The sequence below is a fragment of the Urocitellus parryii genome, chromosome 16 (assembly GCF_045843805.1).
Source record: "Urocitellus parryii isolate mUroPar1 chromosome 16, mUroPar1.hap1, whole genome shotgun sequence".
Classification (NCBI taxonomy): domain Eukaryota; kingdom Metazoa; phylum Chordata; class Mammalia; order Rodentia; family Sciuridae; genus Urocitellus; species Urocitellus parryii.
This window is the reverse complement of record NC_135546.1, coordinates 8,397,156-8,416,508: the sequence shown is the minus strand read 5'-3', so window position 1 is coordinate 8,416,508 and position 19,353 is coordinate 8,397,156. Positions and strand designations below refer to the sequence as shown.

At 47.5% G+C, this 19,353-nt stretch overlaps 1 protein-coding gene across 4 annotated transcripts; it reads right to left on the bottom strand.

Annotated features, from left to right (window-relative positions):
* Window positions 1–4,147: 4,147 nt before the first annotated feature.
* Window positions 4,148–19,091, bottom strand: Trnt1 (tRNA nucleotidyl transferase 1). Of its 4 annotated transcripts, none has more exons than XM_026383089.2 (8): window positions 19,041–19,091; window positions 18,104–18,276; window positions 12,894–13,087; window positions 10,876–11,014; window positions 8,189–8,315; window positions 5,988–6,181; window positions 5,145–5,395; window positions 4,148–5,055 (listed from the first exon to the last, which is right to left on the bottom strand). In XM_026383089.2, the coding sequence occupies exons 2-8, from the start codon at window positions 18,249–18,251 to the stop codon at window positions 4,801–4,803; spliced, it is 1,308 nt and encodes a 435-aa protein (XP_026238874.2). In that variant the 5' UTR covers window positions 18,252–18,276; window positions 19,041–19,091; the 3' UTR covers window positions 4,148–4,800. The 4 variants fall into 4 exon arrangements, with proteins under 4 accessions (XP_026238874.2, XP_026238875.2, XP_026238876.1 ...); XM_026383090.2 differs by lacking the exon at window positions 19,041–19,091 and adding an exon at window positions 18,923–19,027 and having other exon boundaries at window positions 4,155–5,055; XM_026383091.2 differs by having other exon boundaries at window positions 4,965–5,055; window positions 5,145–5,288.
* Between the last annotated feature and the right edge of the window lie 262 nt (window positions 19,092–19,353).

Sequence of the window (19,353 nt, the reverse complement as noted above, 5' to 3'; positions counted from 1 at the left end):
CCCTATTTAATACAGAAAGTAGTTACAGAACTTGGAAAATGTCCATGTGGTGTGGCTTTATTATATAAATTAAATGCAGGTCTTATTCATAATTTGCAAGTGGCCCTATTTGCCACATAAATTTAAAACAAGGAATTTACCAGTATCCCCTTTCTACCATATTTATGGAAAAATCAGCAGACTGAGTTGTCCTTATTTACCATATCAATTAAATGGAAAACTTACCAAAATTTTTAGTGGTCTCTTTTCCCCCACAGGAATTAAATGCCAAATTTAGCATATATTTGCTGTTAGAATATAAACAGAAAAATGGGCAAAAATTTCAAGTGTACCTTATTTACCACAATGAAAATTTAGAAAAACTTCCACATAAGTAAACTTGAAAGTACCCCTTATGTGCCATTGAAAAATTAGCAACAGTAGCACAGGTTTGTTCAGCTTCTAAATAAATGAAAAACTTTTAGTATAATTTTCTTCCCAACTAAATTAGCAAATACTGCTTACTTACCAAACAATTGGCAAAATTTTAAAGCATTCCTTATACCAAATTAACTGGTAAAATAGCAAGAATCACATTGTGGCTTAATTTACTAAATATATTCAAGTAAAATTTAAGCAGCAAAAAGTAAGTGAAATTAGTACCTTCAATTCTTACTAATTCTTCCTTGTGGCATGTAACACTGGCAGTGACATCCCCATATGTAATAACAGGTTTTACAACAGTCCCTACCCTGCAACACAGCCTGGGCACACGTGGGGTGTGGGGATTCTATGGTGTCTGTTAGGACAGATGACACACGAGTGACAGAGGTGGGAGATGGGAAGCACACCTCACATCAGCAGAGCCAACCAGTGGAACCCTGGCACAACTGATGTTCAAGGCTGAACATGGCAGTGGGCTGAAGCATGCCCCAATTCATTAAGGTGGGACAGGAATGTGAACAGGGAATTTCCTGGGGCTTACTCTGTTCAGGTGACCCAGGATTGGGTGGGGATGGGGGGCTCAGTGCAGTTCCTTTTGTGTTCTTTTCCTCTGGCTAAGGCCTGGGATTTTACGTGACAAAACTTAAGGGAAATGTCCTTGGCATATTTTCCATCTCCTCCATTCCAGACTCTGAAAGGGGTCTAATGAATCAAATCTGGCTGCTTCCTGCTGAGAATGGGTGAAGTATGGGACGACCCCCTTCAGAGTTCTGGAAGAGAACATGAAGACCCTGGAGATTGAGGCTGAAGAGGGGTGTGTGTGGGAGGAGCTTTAAAATTAGCATGAGTGAAGTCCTCCTTTTTCAAAAAAAATCAGGCAGTGGTCACAGAGGGAGATGGGTTTTGACAGGTCTCCCTGAGAAACCCTTTCTTTGAATTATACTTTCTGATGTTTTGATTCTATCCTGCTTGATAGACTATACAAAACAAGAACAGAGATAAGTTTGACCATATGATCATAGCTAGTAAGTAAGATACACTTACAGTAAAGTATTTAAAAGGTTTAAGCAACGAGACTGCTTTAGCCAAATTGCCCTATATTTCCTCATTATTAAAAGCTGGTCCTTCTGCACTGACTGTAGCCGAACCTGAGATTCTAATTCCAATACATCCGAAGAAACATGAAAATGATTAAGTCCCATTAAGTGATTACTTACATTTTGCCATTGAATCTCAAGTGTTATTATATGGAACTCTAGTGACATACAACTGGTAATGTTCATGACACTGATGTCTCTGAGCCCATAGGAACTCTTGTTCTCCTAGTCATATCACAGAATCTTTTAGTTGTTGAATTTCACTTAAAATTTCCTGATCAATATGTACTTGAGTTTGCCAGGTCTCAGTAAAATTCCTTTGAAATTGCTAAATGTGGATACAGAAGCAATTATTCCAGCCAAGATAACAATGCCAGCCACCAACCATCAGATACGACACTGAGCACCTGACAGGCAGCCAGGTGGCTACTGGCCTTTGAGACTGAGTTTGTGCTGACTTTGCCAAATAGTTTGACTTATCTTTGTAGCATACAGTTCTGCATGTAACATAATACATATTTTGTGAGGCATCATAACCTACTTGAGTAGGTTCACACAGTGAAACATTGGAATTTAACACACATGCTGTGAGAAATCCTTATCAAGATGGGTGACATTTTAAAACTTCTTATATTGATCACCATTCCAGATTAGAAAAGGCTCCCGAGTCAGATCTATTTTCCATATTCCAGGAGTCCTAGAGCCGTCTAACCTTGTCTCACTCCCAGTCACTTACTTACAACTGCACACCTCCCTGCCACCCACCATCCCTATAACTTGGAGCCCCCCAGAAAATACTGTCTGAGGTGATGGGCAGTGGGACTTGGGTTCTAGCAGTTCAGTGTATGGACTTCAAAAACTGTCTGCCCTGGGGACAGGGCCCAGAAGATGCATTAGGAAGTCTGGTGGGGCCTATGGGTGGCTGAGGCTGGGAGCTGCTTTTCTGTCTATCTACAAATTGCTTCTGGGAAGCCTCAGTGCCCTTCGCTAAATAAGTCTTTGTGGGTGTCAGGCGCAGACCCACTGAGGAACTGGACTGGGAGAGAGAATCCCTGCAGGAGTATTATTTGGCAATGGAGGGAAGGAGAGAGCAAGCTTAGAGGTAGAAAACCTCAGACAATCCTGACAATCTGTAATAGATTATTTTTGAACTTTGGAGAGCTACTGATCGAAGGTTTCATCTTGGGCCACCAGTGCAGATTATCTAATTGGTATTGTGGCCAAATCTGAGTGCTGAGCCTAATGAGGCATTTAATCTCGAGGTCAGAATGGGAATAAAGAGTCTCAGAATTGGTAGACAGCCCAGGGGTGTCTCCACGAACTGAATGGGTAGTTCCCATATTTTAGGAGGCTCAACAGAGGGCAAAGCACCCTCTGTACTCTGCATGCTGCCCGACTGGACTTTTCCCACTGGGGGCTGGGGAAACATCCTTTCTCCTAATCTCAGTGGTGGGGGTCCCTCGTTAGCCAAAAGGTGGTGGCATCTACGTGGTGGAAACTGGACAAATGGGGTCTTGGCTGTAAAAACAAATGGAAACGGTGCCCCTGATCTGGAGGTTTGCTGGGTGTGCCAGGGAAGGGCAGCTGGCGAGCGGGTAGAAGTCGGCCTCCTTTAACATTAACAAAGGCTTTGGTACAAATCCCTTTTCTGGCTATTGGCATCAGATCTGCTACCTAGAGACTCGCAGGCTTCGGTTCTGAACATGCCTGCTAAAAGGCTGACCCAGCCCGGACCAGGACGCAGCCCCTGATCATGCAACCCCTGAACATGCTCTGGAACTCCGCTCATGGGCCATAAAGCTGCTCTGAGTGCCAACAGGCAGGTCAGCCTTGTCGGTTTGCTTCATGCTACTGACAAGTGAATCTCATGTGGGATTCCAGTGTGTGGAGTGGTCCTTGGGCTTTGCAAGTGTCCTTTCACTGTCCATGTGGCATAAAGTTACAAAAGTTTAGCAGGTGGTTGGTACCCCAGGGCTGTTAGACCTCTGACTCAAAGCCTTGGGGTAGCCGGCTGCTCGCAGCAGAGGTGTGGAGGGCCTACGTTCCACAGGGTGGGGAAACGCCTGTGTCCTAGTGTAACTACAGGGTAGGATTGGGGAGGGTTCATCCCACCCTGCTCCAGCTCCTGGGCAAGGCACCCAGTGTTTGGGACACATGGCATACATGAGGACGGTGGAAGCAACCCTCGGGTCAGCAGGCTTCTCTTTAATCAAGGTTTAGCAAAGGAGCCAATTGCCAAGCACCGGGCCAGGATCATCTTCAGGGCAGAAGATGGCGGAGGGCTAAAGCAAGGGTCTGGGTTATAAGGCTTCATTTAGGGTAACTGCTCCACTCCACTAAGGTGGGACAGGACGTGCCTGGGGCTTATCAGGGTATAGAGGTCAGGTGACCCATGGTGGGGGTTCCTTTTGTGTTCCTTTGCTCTGGCTGAGGCCTGGGATTTTAAATGACAACAGCTCAGGGAAATGTCCTTGCACTCCTTTTCCGCATCCTTCAGTCTACAGATATCTTCATAATACCGTCAGTACTCACCTACTAGTGCTAGTGCCACTTCTTCTCAGCAGTGTGCTCTGCAAAACCTCTTTTGGCAACGTCCAAAAATTGCTACTTGCTCATAGGCTATAAAGATGCTATGGCTGGACAGAAAGGAAAAAGCAGCTGAAACAGACACAGTCTCTCTGCACCTGGCGAGAACAGACTCCAAGTAGGAAAAGGGTGTCACCAAGTGTGTATGCCACCGCACACCAAAACCAAAGTGACTGTTTTATTAAAATAACAGGCTCAAGGATGCATAGGGTTAGGACACCACCACCTTCACCTCCACCTCCACCTCCACAGTAAAACCCACCCACACTGCTGTGCGCGCCACCCACAAGCACTCGTGTGTTACACGGGAGTCTTAATCCAAGTGTGTCAGGTGTCTCAGGCACCGGGCAACCTTCATTTTGGATCTCGTACAGGACCCGGAACCCATCAGAGGCCATCACTGTACAGAGCAGCCCGGGTGGTCATCCCCTCGGCAGACATTAACTTTTCCTGTTCAAGGCAGTTACCAGATGGTAGGACCACCACCCTCTGGGGACATCCGACCCTACTTTTCCAAGAACGCTAGGTACAGCCAGACCACTCTGGGAGGAGGCAGACACCCTTTCACAGTTTCACAGTCATTGTCAAGATTTCCTGTGAACCAGCTTGAAAGCCGCTGTCGCCTCCTAAACCTCATCAGGGGAGGCGGAAGGAGAGCCCGTTTACCGGCCGCCGTGGCGTGGCGGGCTCCGGGTCAGCTCTCCGTCTTCTTGATGTGACTGAGGAGCTCCTCCTTCTCCATCCGGTAGCCACTTTTCTTCCACTGTTCGCGCAGCTGCTGCAGCAGAGCCCCGATCTCCTTTCCCGAGGAAATGCCCACCTTCCTGATGTCGTGGCCACTGATGGGGAAGGGGGGCACCGACCAGCACTGCATTTCCCGGAGGAGACCGTGCTCGCCCTGGTACTTGAGCAGTTCACACACACGGGCCGCCGCGTCCGGCTCCCTAGACTAGGGGCAGACACGCGTTAGTCCATCACCAACGCTCACTGGGACCTTTCCCACTCAAAACAAGTGGGAGCCGGCGAGGCCATACTCACGTCTATGACGAAGTCCTGGTAGGGCTTCAGGGGCTCGGGGCCGTCCGCCCTCCTCAAGTCCTTCCTGTGTTTCACCAGAAACAAGCCAAGATTCTTCTCCTCTCTTGAAATCTTCAGCCTCAGATCCAACTTTGTCACGTCGTCCTGTGTTTTGAACAGCGAGGCCAGGAGAGTCATGGGCTTTGGTACGAAGCCTTCCACGTTCCCACTGACCCTGTCGAACTCTTCCAGACCCGCGCTGCCAGGCAAGCCTGCAAACCAAGGTCAGCCCACACCCGTTATCCACCCGAGCCAGCCATCAGTGGAGTCACAGAAACGCCCTCACGCCACTCATCCTATCCACGGTCTCCTCCCCGTCCCTAGGGTCACTCTCCAAACCAGATATCCCTATGTCCTCTCCCAGCACCATCAGAAGTCCACAGACAGTGGTGACACCTGATCCACAAGGTACTTGGTTTCCAAATTCCCACCTCCCGCCCTGCTCCACAGAACCCACCCCCCTAGTCCGTGAGCCCCTCTGCCTGTGAACATGAATGTGACATTACTGAATCACAAGCGTCGACCGTCCGTCAGCAGGAGAGCAGTTACTTCTGAGCCCCTTGATTCCGTCAGAAATTAACCCAAGAAGCAGAGGCCACTGCGGTGGAAGGGCTCCCCGATGACCAAGACAAAACTGACCCACCCTAGCCCCTAGGTTACCTTGGGAGAGTGTTTTAAAATAGGCCAGTTCTCTACTAAGAATTCTTGAGCCAAATGACTCAACACGTTTTTTCCCTTATGAAATTTTGGGAGGAAGACAATCCTTGCCAAAAACTCAAAAAACATTTTATAACCTGGTCTCACCTATGTAAGGGGCCACATCAAGATCATAGATGAGGTGAATCAAATGATTTACGTGGTCACCAGTAAGGATTTTCTTCAGTTCCACCCAAATCCTCTCTCCCGATATCCCACCCAAGCCTTTAGCATTTTCTGTGATGGCCTCCAGAGTCTCAGGATCGTGGTCACCGGGTTTGTCCACGATTCTGCCATAAAACCTGTAAGACAAAATCTTCCCTTCGTTATCTCTACAGACTACATTCCATTGTTCCATATTAGGTTATATTCCACACTTCCGTTCACTGGAAAGACAATACAGAACCAGTTAGGTCTAGGAGACACCCAACACGCCATCTGGCCACTTCTCCACCTTTGTTTTCCTCCAGATGAAGAAGCCCAAGACGTAGAGCTTTCTCAAGGTGAGACAGAACTAGAACACCCAGGCCTCTGCTCTGCTTCCCACCCAGAGAGGACCTGAGGGCACTTCACAGCAGGTGTGTGAAGACAGCCCCTGTGAAGGCCCCGTACCAGGCAGGGTTCCCTAACAGAGCAGGGTGGCCCCTCCAAGCTCCCGGCATACAACCCACTGCTCTAAGGAAGGCCTTCAAAGGAAGGCCTTCAAATGGGACAAGTCCACCCGCAGACGCCGCAGCCTGTCTCAGAATCTCAGGCCACAAGCCTTCGGGAGCACTGGTCCCACAGTGCGGTCCTAAGATTCACTAGCGAGTCACATAAAATGCTAGATAAATATGGCCAAACTTGTGTTCAAGTTCATGGCTGCTCTTTTGTACATAGAGGCTGCTTAAAAGTATTCAAGTTCACAGAAATATCACTTACTGATAAAATATGTATGATCTGACACAGAACCTTCTGAGAGCGACTCCCAACCAGCAAAGGACACACACAACCACAGGTCACTAGCCAGTTAGGATAGTTCTCACAAGGTCAGAGTCTGAAGTTCAGAATCGCTGCTACTGAAGCACCGAGGAGATGAACTACAGGATGGACAGCGGTTTCATACTAGAAAAACACAAGCCACAAGTGTCCATGAGGGTCTGCCCACTATGAACACACTGCAGAAGGGTCTTAAAAACTAACAAGCACACACTGTCCCACTGCCAGGTACACTGAGGGTCACGAGATCATAGTGTCCAAGGCACAGGCACTCCAATGTCGACTGGGAGACTACTCACAACGCCAAGAAATGGAAAGGCATCTACCAACTCACAAATGGATAAAGACAGCGTGGCACATTTAGAACACTATTCGGCCATAAAAAAAGAAATCCTATAATTTGGGGTAAAACAAGGATGGACTTAGACTTCTTTATGCTAAGTGAGCTGAGCCGGGCAAAGTCAAGTACTGCACGACCTCACTCCCACAGGACCTTGAAGGAGAAAGGTCCTACCAGAGGTTGGGGGGAGTGGGGCCAGGAGGGGTGTCAGAGAGCAGGAAGGAGTTCTGCTGTGCTACCAAAGCGCAGGGTGACGACAGACAATGACAAATGCACTACACGTTCCAAAGAGCTTAGAAGTAGTCCTCTCAAGATTCTCACCATTAACAAACGCAATAAGTGAGGACAGATAACATGTGACCTGACTTAAACACGACAGTGCTCCCATGGATCAGAACACCACAGGACACCCCATAATAATGTGCAAGTTTTCTGTTTTTATGTAATAAAAAATAAATTTTTGATTTTAAAAAGTAACAGTCACTGCTAACCACATGACCAGCGTGTACCCTGCTGACCAAGTTCACACCAGCTCTGCGTGTCTATACTCTGATTTCCACTGGTCACCTCCCGATCTCTTTCACCAGTGTCACCTGTGGTAAGGCACCAAAGCTTCTCCACTGCACAGAGGGCCACAGGCTGCATAAAGACACTGCCACCCACGCCTTAGGGCCCAGCTCAGCACCTGGCCTGGGACAAGCGCTCGAACCCCAGGATGAGTGAAAGAAAACCTTCAACCCAGGAAAAATGGACGTTAAAAAAAGGACACGAAGCTTTCACATGCAAAACATCACAGCACAGAGCCCAGGAAAGAGAAGGAACACAGAGCATCTCAAAACCTCTCTCCACCCAGGGCAGGCGAGACACCGCTGCCCGTGGACATGGGGGTCAGCGCTTCCCACACCCACACCCACCGGTTCTGCAGACCAGAGTCCCGCTCTGGTGAGATGAAAAACCACAAAAGTTTTAATATTACATTTAAAAGTCTTACCTGAAATATCTTAAAATTCGAAGATAATCTTCTTGTATTCTCTGCTTAGCCTGCCCAACAAATTTAACTTTCTTATTTTTTAAATCTGCATAGCCATTAAAGTAGTCAAATAAGGTACCATCAAAACCTGTTCAGAGGGGAATAAAAAAATCATCAGCAGCAAAAATTTTAAAACACACACAAAAAAAATCAGCTCAAAACTATCACAAATAGTAAAAACTTAGCATATTTCAAACTCATAAAATTAAAATGCAGACACTAATAGGATTCCTGTATACATCACAACCACATAATGCTTCCCAGGGGGAAAATGCCGGATCTGTATACGGTGGGGTAGGAAGAGAAGACTCCAGACAAGCTAACAGTCAAGTTAACATAGGCAGATAAGCACGTGCACACGCACACACTCCCCGCAGAAATCAGTAAAAAAGCCATAGAAAAATATTTTTATAATCCTAATCCTAAAACAAATCCATAAGAAAGACCTTTCAAACTTTATCACAAAAGCAAAACACAAAGCCACACTCAAAATAAGACATAATAAACAGAACTGGGGGGTGGGGGAGCCTGCTGGCAAGGCCACACCATGAGAAAGGGACACTTCAGGAAAATGGTGGGTGTGTATCAACAAGATGAGTGGCTGACGTCTACTGTGTGCAAAAGATACACACACGGACCGTAGACACAGAAAACAGGCTGAAATACATACAGGAAATACAGAAGCATCTTAAAAAATGCAGATTTTCAGCCTAGTCCTGAGAAATACAATCGTCCACTTTCTAGCTAGGCCAACCCCCAGCGGTGCCCTGCCTGTCCACCTCAGGGGCGCCCTCAGGCAGCCTCCTCCTGTGAACTCTGAGGTAAGCCTCTTATTTGTTCCTAAAATGGATGTGAACAAAACCCCACCATTAAATGCCACTGTCTATATTCACTGAAGGGAAAAATGGGCCCAGGTGAGAGCACCACAGAAGGCCAACGGAGACAGCTGGTCACCGCAGGACTAAGAATAAGACAAAACACTTGGAACAACCCACCAACCCAGGTGGGCGCATCAGGAAGTGCCCGTCCACCAAGCTCTGCTGGACCTCCCCAGCCAACCGGCCAGCTCAGACCTCACTCTAACCCTCCCCGAGGTTTGGGATCTGCACAGGGTGCTGCTGAGAGGCACCACTCTAATGATCAGTGCAGATTTTAAAAGCTCCAGATTAAAGACATGAAAAACAAATCTTTTGATTTGGTTTAAAAAAAAAAAAAAACACATGTACCCCTGACCACAGAACAGCAAACGACATGGTAGGTCTTCATATTGTTTCTTCTACTAAAAGGCGCCTGACTCTCCCTAGTGACCCTGACCCTGGAGATACTAAGGGTTTGTTTTCAGTAAAGACCAAATTCTGGAGGAAAACCATGGAAATATGACAAAAGCAAAAGTCACAGTGGAGGAAGCCAAGAAACCACTCAGAAACACCAGAACCAGACATTGGTACGACGAGGCTCGGAAAAACCTGGACAAAAGCAGGACTAAACGGTGAGGATGTCACGGTGAGGATGTCACTGGTGGCCGTTCTGTTTGTTCTCCGTCTCCTATACATAAAGACACCCTGGTCAACAGGATCCCCTCCACAGCCCCGCGGCTTCAGTCAGGATCCAGATCCCGTCACTTAGAAGCTGTGCACCTTGGCCAAGCACCCTGGGTTCAACACCGAGATCCGCCTCACAGAGCTGCCAGGGTCACTGCAGGCAGGTAACGTGCTCTCAGGAGAGCCTGGCACACTGTAAAGGTTCAGCAATGCTATTGTTTTGTAAAATATCATGAAAAAGAATATGCACTTTCCCTTTCACTGTAAGAAAAGAAAATGTGTACCCGCTGGGCACCTGGGTCATAAATCCAGGCTGTGCAAATGGGAGCCCCATCTTGGCTCTTGGACCTGAACTTTGTATTGAACTTCTGGCACTTTCTTTACCTGTCAAATGGGAAACCCACTAAATGAGGGTGCCCACTGGTGTGCCCAGATCCCAAGGGGCCTAGAAATGGCATCTGTCATCAGGTGGTCAGCAAGGGATCCCACACTCAGGCCTACAACTGGCCTTCCTAACCGTGACACAAATTGTAATTAGAATTCAAAAAATGACGTATCGATAACGGTTCAAACACTAACCTAACTCACATCACTTCTGTTGACACGAAGACCACACACAGGTCTCACCCCGCACACTACCCCTGATGACTGGCGATTCCTAAGACGCAAAGCTAAGAAGCCATCTAAGGCTCTGTGGAGGCACGACGATAAAACAGAGCTGAAGTCATCCCAGTCGTGTGCCACCGCATGGGAACAGGGACAGAGAGGAGGCATGAGCACAGGACAATGTAGAGGCAGGAGCAGCCCATGGTGGGACACGTCTGCTCCCACTGTGCAGATGCAACTAGGAAGCCAAAGGCCAGGAGGGGCAGGCACCATTCCAACCATTCACAGCCAACAGATCGCCCAACGCTCACGAGAAGCAACAGCGTGGGCATCTCCAGTCCCCAGCCCGTGACCCACGCAGACAGAGCCTAAGCCAGGGACTGTGACTGCGGCCAACGACACCCTCAGCCACACCGGATACATGCCTGAAGTGAAGCACATTACAGGCTTTAAGAGGCACTCCCACAGACTGGACTAAAACATCTCGTCTCCACACATTACCTAGAAACATAGAATTTATAGTGAGATCTCTGCGCTCAGCATCTTTCTGCCAGTCGGTCGTGAACTCCACCTCGGCGTGTCTTCCATCAGTGACAACATCGATACGTAGTGTAGTGATTTCGAAATTTTCTTCATGAAGCTGCAATACATTGTTTTAAAAAATCAATATTCAGTACCACTGGATAGACCGGGGGAAATTTTTCTTTTCATCAACTCATGGAACTGTGATCCTAGACATTTGATCTCATGTCTTTTTCAAGCCCACTAGTGCACCTACACCTCAAAAACAAGAATAAGTGAAAAGATACATGGCCCCTCCCCTTGCTCCACTTGGTTTTCAGAATGGTAACAACCAGGGGCTTGGGAGGCTGAGGCAGGAGGATGGCAAGTTCAAAGCCAGCCTCACAACTTAGTGAGGCCCTTTGTAACTTAGCAAGCCCCTGACTCAAAATCAAATATTTAAAAAGAGCTGGGGATGTGGCTTGGTGGTTAAGCACCCCTGGGTTCAATTCCTGGTACCAAAAAAAAGAAAAAAAGTTAGCTATAAAACAGCTACCAGTAGATACTTCAGAAAGCCTGGTGACAACTCTATGTGTTACTGCCCCAGAGGACCAAGACAGTGACACTGATGATCCCGACCCTGCAGAAGCCTCAGCTAATGTGTATGTAACAAAAACAGTTAAGGAAGTTTAACAACAAAAAATTTCTAATAGAAAAACTTGTAGAATAGAACGTGAACAAGGTATTTCTACACAGCTGTGCAGTACTTGTGTTTTCACCTAAGTGCTATTACAAGGGTCACAGAATTAACTGAACTGCCCAGCATCAGATTTCTCAGCACATATTCCTATTAAGCACTGCATGACTGTCCACCAGGAAAGACCCTTAAAAACAAAAGGCCACTAAAGTTGCAAATGTGATTCAAAGGTCGAGAGATCAAGTGAAAACGTTCCCACAAAAGTGAAAAATACAAGACGTAAGGACAGAGAAAGAGAAGACAGGACCTTCTCAGAAGACGGGCACGTCCCCCAGGTCCACAGGAAGACACTTCCCGAGGAGAAGACCCTCAACAAGGGAATAAGGCAGGCCAGTGGTCCCCTGCACAACAAGGACAAAACCCAAACCCAGAGATGTCTCCTTGGAATTAAAAACACCAGAGTGGGAGGACCAAAAGGCTTCAAAAAGGAAAAAATAAAACCACCAAATTTCCAGCAAAGGAGAAACCTAAATGGGATCCACTCCTCAGTGGCAATAGCAGAAACTGGAAAACAAAGTCTCCAATTTTCTGACAGAAAATTATTCCCAGATGGAGTAACAGTGGGGCCAAGCCAGTTCAGGGTTAAATAAAAACATTTTCATTCATGTGGGGCTTGCTCAGGCCTCACCTACTCAAAAGAGGGGAAAAACCGAGAGATCCCCACACGGGACCCAGAAAAAGGGAGGTATAACAAGGAAGAGGCTCCCCCCCACCCCCCCCCAAAAAAGTCCTGAAACATGGCGTGCTTCACTGGTGGGAAGAACTTTACAGCTCTGCAGAGGGGCACCAAGCACGTGGCCCAGGGAGAGCTATGCAGAGGACAGCGGCAGGACCGCAGTGCACCCCTCCCACGGGGCTGACCAGCCCTGACAGGGACACACTGGGAAGGTGGGAGGAGAGCCACACGCCTGCTGTTGACAAGGGCCACACACAGAGGAGGTCGGGGCAACATCTTCAAACGCAAAATTAAGACGCAAAACCTGCAGCATATGGACTTGTTTTTCTTTTTTAAATAAACTACCAATACTTTTTACAGTTAGACTGCATTCCTTTAAATTACATTTAAAAAAAAGAGAGAGGGGGCCGGGGCTGGAGGTAAGAGCTCAGTTATCAGACTCAGTTAAACATCATGGCTATTAACCATGCAGGACAAAACCCTCGGTAGATATTACTATTAGGTTTTTTGATACTTGCTTTTTCAACATTATACTTTTTAAAATGACAAAAGCCGCATGCGATGTGTCGCCAGCCCTGCACTCACCCGGGCGGTGATGGTCCCGTGCTTCTCCCCCTTGTTGTTTATCATCCGGATGCCGGCTGCCTGGAACATCTCCTTCATCTGCGACGGGGTGGCTGTGGTGGCAAAATCCACATCCTGAGGCTTGACCCCATTCAGCAGATCCCTTACTGCTCCTCCTGCTATTCTCAGCTCGTGATTCTCTTTGACAAACAACTCTGGAACGGCAGAAGATGTTTATTTCTATATGCTTTTTCTGACAACCAGAGGAACAAGGTTCTCCACCTACTACAGACAGCAGGGAATCACAAAAAAGAGCCCTTTCACATGAAAACGAGAATAAGGCCCACAGAAGGGGCGATGGCCTGCCTGCAGCAGCATGCCTCTGAGACCTGGCGGGGGGCAGAGACCAGGCCGACTTCTCTGCCAACACAGAAAATAACGCCAATTCCACAATGCCAAGGCCTCGACACCAATCCAGATTATTACCCAGAAGGAAGCTTTCTTTCTTGGAATTTACGTGCACACTTCAGAAACTCTTGAGTGTTCTGGCAATTCTCTTTCTGAATACGTGGAGAGGCGGTATGTTTGTGCACGACACTACCAAATACCAGCTCGCCACTCCACGTACACATTACAGCCACAGCCTTCAAGAAACAATCTGCACCTACTGTTTGAAACCCATTCTATGTTCCAGGCAGAACCACACGAACACTGGAATTCCTGTACTCAGCTACACAGGACGAGGCAGAGCAGCTATAACTAAACCCATGAAACCCTCCAACAAAGACATCCACTATGGCCCGACACTGCGGGTGATGCAGCTCCGAGCCAGCCTAAGAGTTCCGAAACTGCACAACACAAAAGCAATTTCTGCCCACAGTGGACCCAGAACAGTTAAGACAACTCTCTAAAATGTCTGAACACAGACAAAATGAGAACCCTGTCCAAGACACACCCTAGAAGGACTGAGAACTGCTCCTGACTGACGGACAAGACAGTCTCAATGTTCTCACCTTCTAGGCAAGAACCAAGTCATCCAAAAGTCGCTTCTGCGCCTGGAGAGCATGGAGTGCAAGGCAAAGCCCCACTCCCTGAACCATCCTCAGAACCTGTGCAACCCACATCCTCAAGAACTCCCAAGACCCTCTTTCCAAAGTGCTCCAGGACACCTGGTGTGTCCCCGGGGTGCTGGCTAGGGGTCACTGCAGTATCCAACCACATCCAACCCTCATCAGAGATCCAGCAGCCCAACCACAACTCAACATGCAGCCCCCACCCCACCTTCTGTCACCCCACACCCTCTTCCACCCGCTCTTCCCAAGCCTTTCAGCCCCATCTTCTGTTGACTGCATTCAGTGAATTTCATCAAAGCCGCCAACACAGCCCACATTTGTACATACACACAGCTTACACAAAATGGTCTCCTCTCCCGTTTCTCAGGATGGCAAACCTAGCGTTCCTCCCCTGGCTCGCGATAAACTGAACTGCAACAGCGTAACGACTAGAAAGAGTGTCTTGTTGGAAAGTCTACTTTTCTCTTAAGTTTTTATGTTTCAAAGCAAAACACTACCAAACAATCTATAGGAGAACACAAAACAAATATTCCATTCATTAGAGTCTAGTTTAATTAATAAAATGGTTAGAATTAAATTTATACAGACGGCCGATATTTTTAAGGTTCTCCAGCTGGCTTCACTAAAATGAACTTAAATTCAAGGTCACTCAATAAATTGCATTTCAGAAAGACAGATACAGAACCCAAAGAAATCCATTCATCATTTTGATTATCCTTGTTATTAAACCATTTCCAAAAACATCACAATTCTGGATTTTAAAAATACCACTTTTCTCTGATATGTGGAAGGGGGAGAATAGAGAAAGAAATGGAAAAGGAGGGATTCCATCAAAACAAAAAAGATGAGTGTACTGGAGGAAGGGGCTCGAGGGGGGAGGAGAGGGCCAGGATAAGTGAGAACAGTGGAAGGATCTGGCCTCCCTGTGCGTGAAGACCCCACAGTGACCCTCACCACCCTGTGCACACAAGACACTGCCTGAAAGGAAGAAAGAAAAAGTAAACACGGGAAGACCAGGGCAGGGAGGAGAGAATGGGGAGGGAAGAGGGGAGGGAAGGGAACCACACTGGGAACGGAATCAGAGCAAATTCTATTCTATGCCTTTGTAACTATGTCAAACTCAATCCCAATTTTCTGAATAACTAATAAAGATCCAATAAAAAAGGAAAAAAATTTAATACAATTGAGAAAACACATTTGTCTGTGGAACAGCAGTCATAAAAATTACAGCAAAGGAATGACTCTACATTAACCTAAGGGAGTAGGCGCTATCAGACTTAGATTCCTTCCACCCTCCATCCTACAGACTCAGGGACACACGCAACATTCCTCTGAAAGCTCACACACAAAGATGACGTCCGATACAACTGTGTTTAATTGTAATGTATACCTTCCATTGTGCTCATTTGCTCCAACTACCACACCTTGATAGTGATTGTTAATCATTCTTGTTCACAACGAACGTTGACTCAAGACCATACAGGGTCAGAACTCTTGTAATTATTGCCTATTTTTAATTTCCAATCACATTTTCAGGAACTACTTCCTTTGATTTTGGATTCTCAGTGCCGGTGTGGGGTGGGGGATGATAAGCCAGAGGGACAATTGGAAAGAGCCCTGCATGGCAGGACCATCACTACCAGAAACACCGTCTGTTCCAACAGCCTCCACACCTGAAGAGCATTCACTGCTCCTACTGTCCCAAATACAGGCTTTCTGACATCACCCAGCAAGGACTAGGAACCTCAGGCAAGTGACTGAGGCAGTCCCAGGGAGCACACTAGCCCTGAAGCTCGGGCAAAACTCACCTATAATTAACAACTCAGCCTCAGCTCTAGCCTGGGGAAATAACCTTCAACGTCACTAGACTACATGGTTGTACTAAGTAGGAAAACTTAAACGTATGAAATGACCCGGCAAACCCTATATTACATGACCATAACACACTATTCTATCCTCCAGAATTCTTGCAAAAACTGATTTTATACAAGGCAACATAACTATCAGGATTTGAGAACTGTTACAAGACCATTTAAACTGCACCATTCAGCAGGCTTTGGACACTGCATTTTACCAGGGCACCCAAGTCTCTACAAAGGAGCAAGGAAGAGATAAAGTGATCAATTTGCTATCTGTGTAACAGTGCATGGAAAGATTGCATTCCTGCCACTTCTATCACAGCCTACAACATGCCCAAATCCTCACTGGCCCGTCTTTCAAGTGCAGGATCCTGGAAGCAACCAGTACCTCTACTTTATACTATTAAGGTTCTAACTCCCTTAGGACTTCGTGTCTTAGCGTGAAGAAAATTCACAAGTTAAACTCGCATTTAGAAACTCAAATGTAACTCTCAGAAGATGTTCAAAAAATTATAGCAATCAATATCTAGAACCTTATCTCCAAAAAAAAGTGCACTATGAGTGGGGATGGGCCACAGAGAATTTCTGCAACTGAGAATGAAAAAACTGGTAGCTGGAATTGCATAAAAAGAAAGACAATTTTCAGTGAACCCAAAATTGAACCTTTTAGTTCAGTGCTGTTCAAACAGCAACTGCTAGGTACTTGTGGTGGTTGAGCACCTGAAATGTGATGAGTCTGATTAGAGATGGTGCTGTGTGTGTTAAAGATAGGACAATTTGGAAGTCTTAGAATACACAATATCTCACTAATTTGTATAAAATTTCATATTGAAATGATAGAATTTCACCTACAGTGGATAAAATATGATGTACTGAAAATAATTATTAAAATTATTTTCTTTCTACCTTTCAATACAGTTAATTAGGAAAGCTTACAGAAAGTATAGTTTCATACACTTCCACTGGACCAAGAGTCTCTCTCATTTTTCATTGAACCTAATTAAATCACACTGAAGCCATGGGCATAACCAAACTTAAATTTAAGCCCTTACTTCAAGATTACCTGAAGAGGGGCAGGGGATGTGGCTCAAGTGGTAGTGCGCTCACCTGGCATGCGTGAGGCACTGGGTTCGATCCTCAGCACCACATAAAAATTTTTAAAAGATATTGTGTCCACCTAAAACTAAAAAATAAATATTTAAAAAAAAAAAGACTACCTGAAGAACATAAAAGAAACAAAAAATTCTGGACCATTTACCTCTCAAATGTGCCTAAAAAGAAACCATCCAATCTCAAAAATAAGTACGCAAACTTGGGAATAGGAATAAAAATTTTAAAGTAATGGTTCTTCTACCTTCTGTTCATCAGAATTAATGTGTGGAGTTTAAAAAAAAACAAAACCCACAGGTGCTCCTCCCTGGAAGGGTTGAGCTGGAGGGAAAGCTGGGGGTGGAACCCCATCATCCACATGTTTTAAATCTCACCAGCAGCTGGGCCAGAAAAGCACCTAGCTCATTCCTACATACATACAACTCAACGCACCCACAAGAGTACCACTAAACCTCCCAGACTTTGAAATGCAGCCATTAGGCTGCTTAGACACCATCAGTAGGTGATGTGAAGGACCTACACTGATAAAACATGGCAACATCAAAGAGATGCTGCCATAATCAGACACTGAGCTAAGCCAATCTAAATAGTATAAAATAGTAGAACCTAAATAGTATAAAATAGAGGTACTGGTTGCTTCCAGGTCCTGCACTTGAAAGACTGGCCAGTGAGGATTTGGGCATGTAACTAATCAATCTAGTATCCCTCCTAGATTGATTTTGTCTGTGCACAAGTGAAAGGAATTTCTATTTGCTTCTGCCTTCAGTTCTCTCAGAAGGCAATTAAACAGAGCTTCAGTGTTTACACACGGGGCTCTGACATCGGATGGCCCAGGTTAAAATCCAGCCCTCCAGTTAATAATACAGGCAAAAGTACTTACCATTCCTAGGCATGTGACCTCCTCCAGGTGAAAAGAAAACGTACCTACACATTTAGGATTGATCCCATCATGTATGGGACTTGGAATCATTCAGCTAAGTCAGGCCTTTTATTGGGGTCAACGTCTCCTCTCCTCTCTTCTAATGAACCGGCTGTAGTTTTCCATTACCCATAAGGAAGTCTTCCCCCCACTGTCTCTTTTCTCATTAACTCAACAATGACAAAAGTACCCCCATTGGCTACAAAAAGCTGGCCAACCCCGTGCCTCTCCCTTGACACAGGCTTCCAAAGCAAGAAAGGGACCTCTCACCTGTCAGGCTCTTCAATCCTTCTGTGAAAAGGGACTGGAACTCTGGAGACTCTAACTTCATGGTGAAGAGCCGCCGCTTCAGAAGGCACAGCCTACTCCAGCTGCAGCTCAGGACGGGCCGGTGCCGTGGACACAGGTGCCTGAGCATGGAGAGAGGGTCCCCAAGCACCCACCTGCAAGCACATGCACAACAAGGAACTTCAAACACGGGACAAAGAGCAACTCCCCTCCTACCCAAATGAAAGGAGGGCCGTGCGACTCCCGGAAGGACGCCACCTCTAAGCTGGTGGCTGTCCAGTTCTGCAGCCCGAAGCCCCACGAGGCTCACTGATGTCCTCTCTCCCGAGAAGCGGGCTCCGGGTTCAGGAGCGAGGGGGAGACTTGCAGAAAACTTAACTGGAAGACTTGCAAGAACGGCAGGCCTCCCCCAACGGGTGACGGTCACCCCGGGTGGCACCTAAAACTTTATGACTCGGGGGTGCTTCCTCGGAAGTGAAAATTGGCTGCTTTTCTCACCCCTCTCCTCCCGGCGTGCCCTCTGCTCGGCTTCCACGACGCCCCTGTCCTCCTCCCCCCAGCCCCGGAGCCAGGCCACAGCTGCCGGGCCCTCACGTGACCCCGACCTCGGTGACTGCAAGGGGACCGCGCAGTTCCTAGGAAAGCAGGGGCCGAGGAGCGGCGTTTCCCAAGGGGGCGAGCTCCCCTCGCCGGGCCACGTGCGGCGTCCTGTACTTCCGCCTCAGAAAAGCCCCGGAGACCCTGGCCGTGACCCCGGGTCCTAGGACCCCACCACCCGGGGCGGGACGGGGCGAGAAACACCTCGGGGACGCGGCCGGGACGCGACCTCCACGCTGCGGCCTTGCAACCCCGCGCTCCCGCCTCCCTCAGGACGCGGCCGCGGCACAACACTTCACCGAACCTGCGCCCGTGCGCTTACCGGCCCGCGCCTCCCCGCCACACGCACTCCTGGGAAGGTGTACGCTGTGATGTCACGACGCACGAGGGCCGGCAGCGAATAGGAAGCCGCGGACGGACGTGGGCGGGGCGTATCCCGGCTCTCCGCGCCCCTCCCGCCTACGCACCACGCGGCGAGACGCCGAGCCGGACTCCTCACGGGCTCCGGGAAGTCTCGCGAGGCTACGGTGCTGCTGGAGGCTTGCAAAGTGCGCAGAGAGGTTCGCACTGGATTTCAGAGACTCACAGAGCTTCAGCTCCCCGCTCCTGTGAAATTACTGTATTTTCCCACCTGC

What these genes read in the sequence shown, in the direction of transcription:
- Trnt1 (XM_026383089.2), bottom strand. Translation starts at nt 18,251, where the DNA reads ATGCTCAGGCACCTGTGTCCACGGCACCGGCCCGTCCTGAGCTGCAGC. An exon ending in ACGGGACCATCACCGCCCGG is followed by an intron (nt 11,015 to 12,893) that starts GTGAGTGCAGGG and finishes AATGTATTGCAG; the next exon opens with CTTCATGAAGAAAATTTCGA. An exon ending in CGAATTTTAAGATATTTCAG is followed by an intron (nt 6,182 to 8,188) that starts GTAAGACTTTTA and finishes TTTGTCTTACAG; the next exon opens with GTTTTATGGCAGAATCGTGG.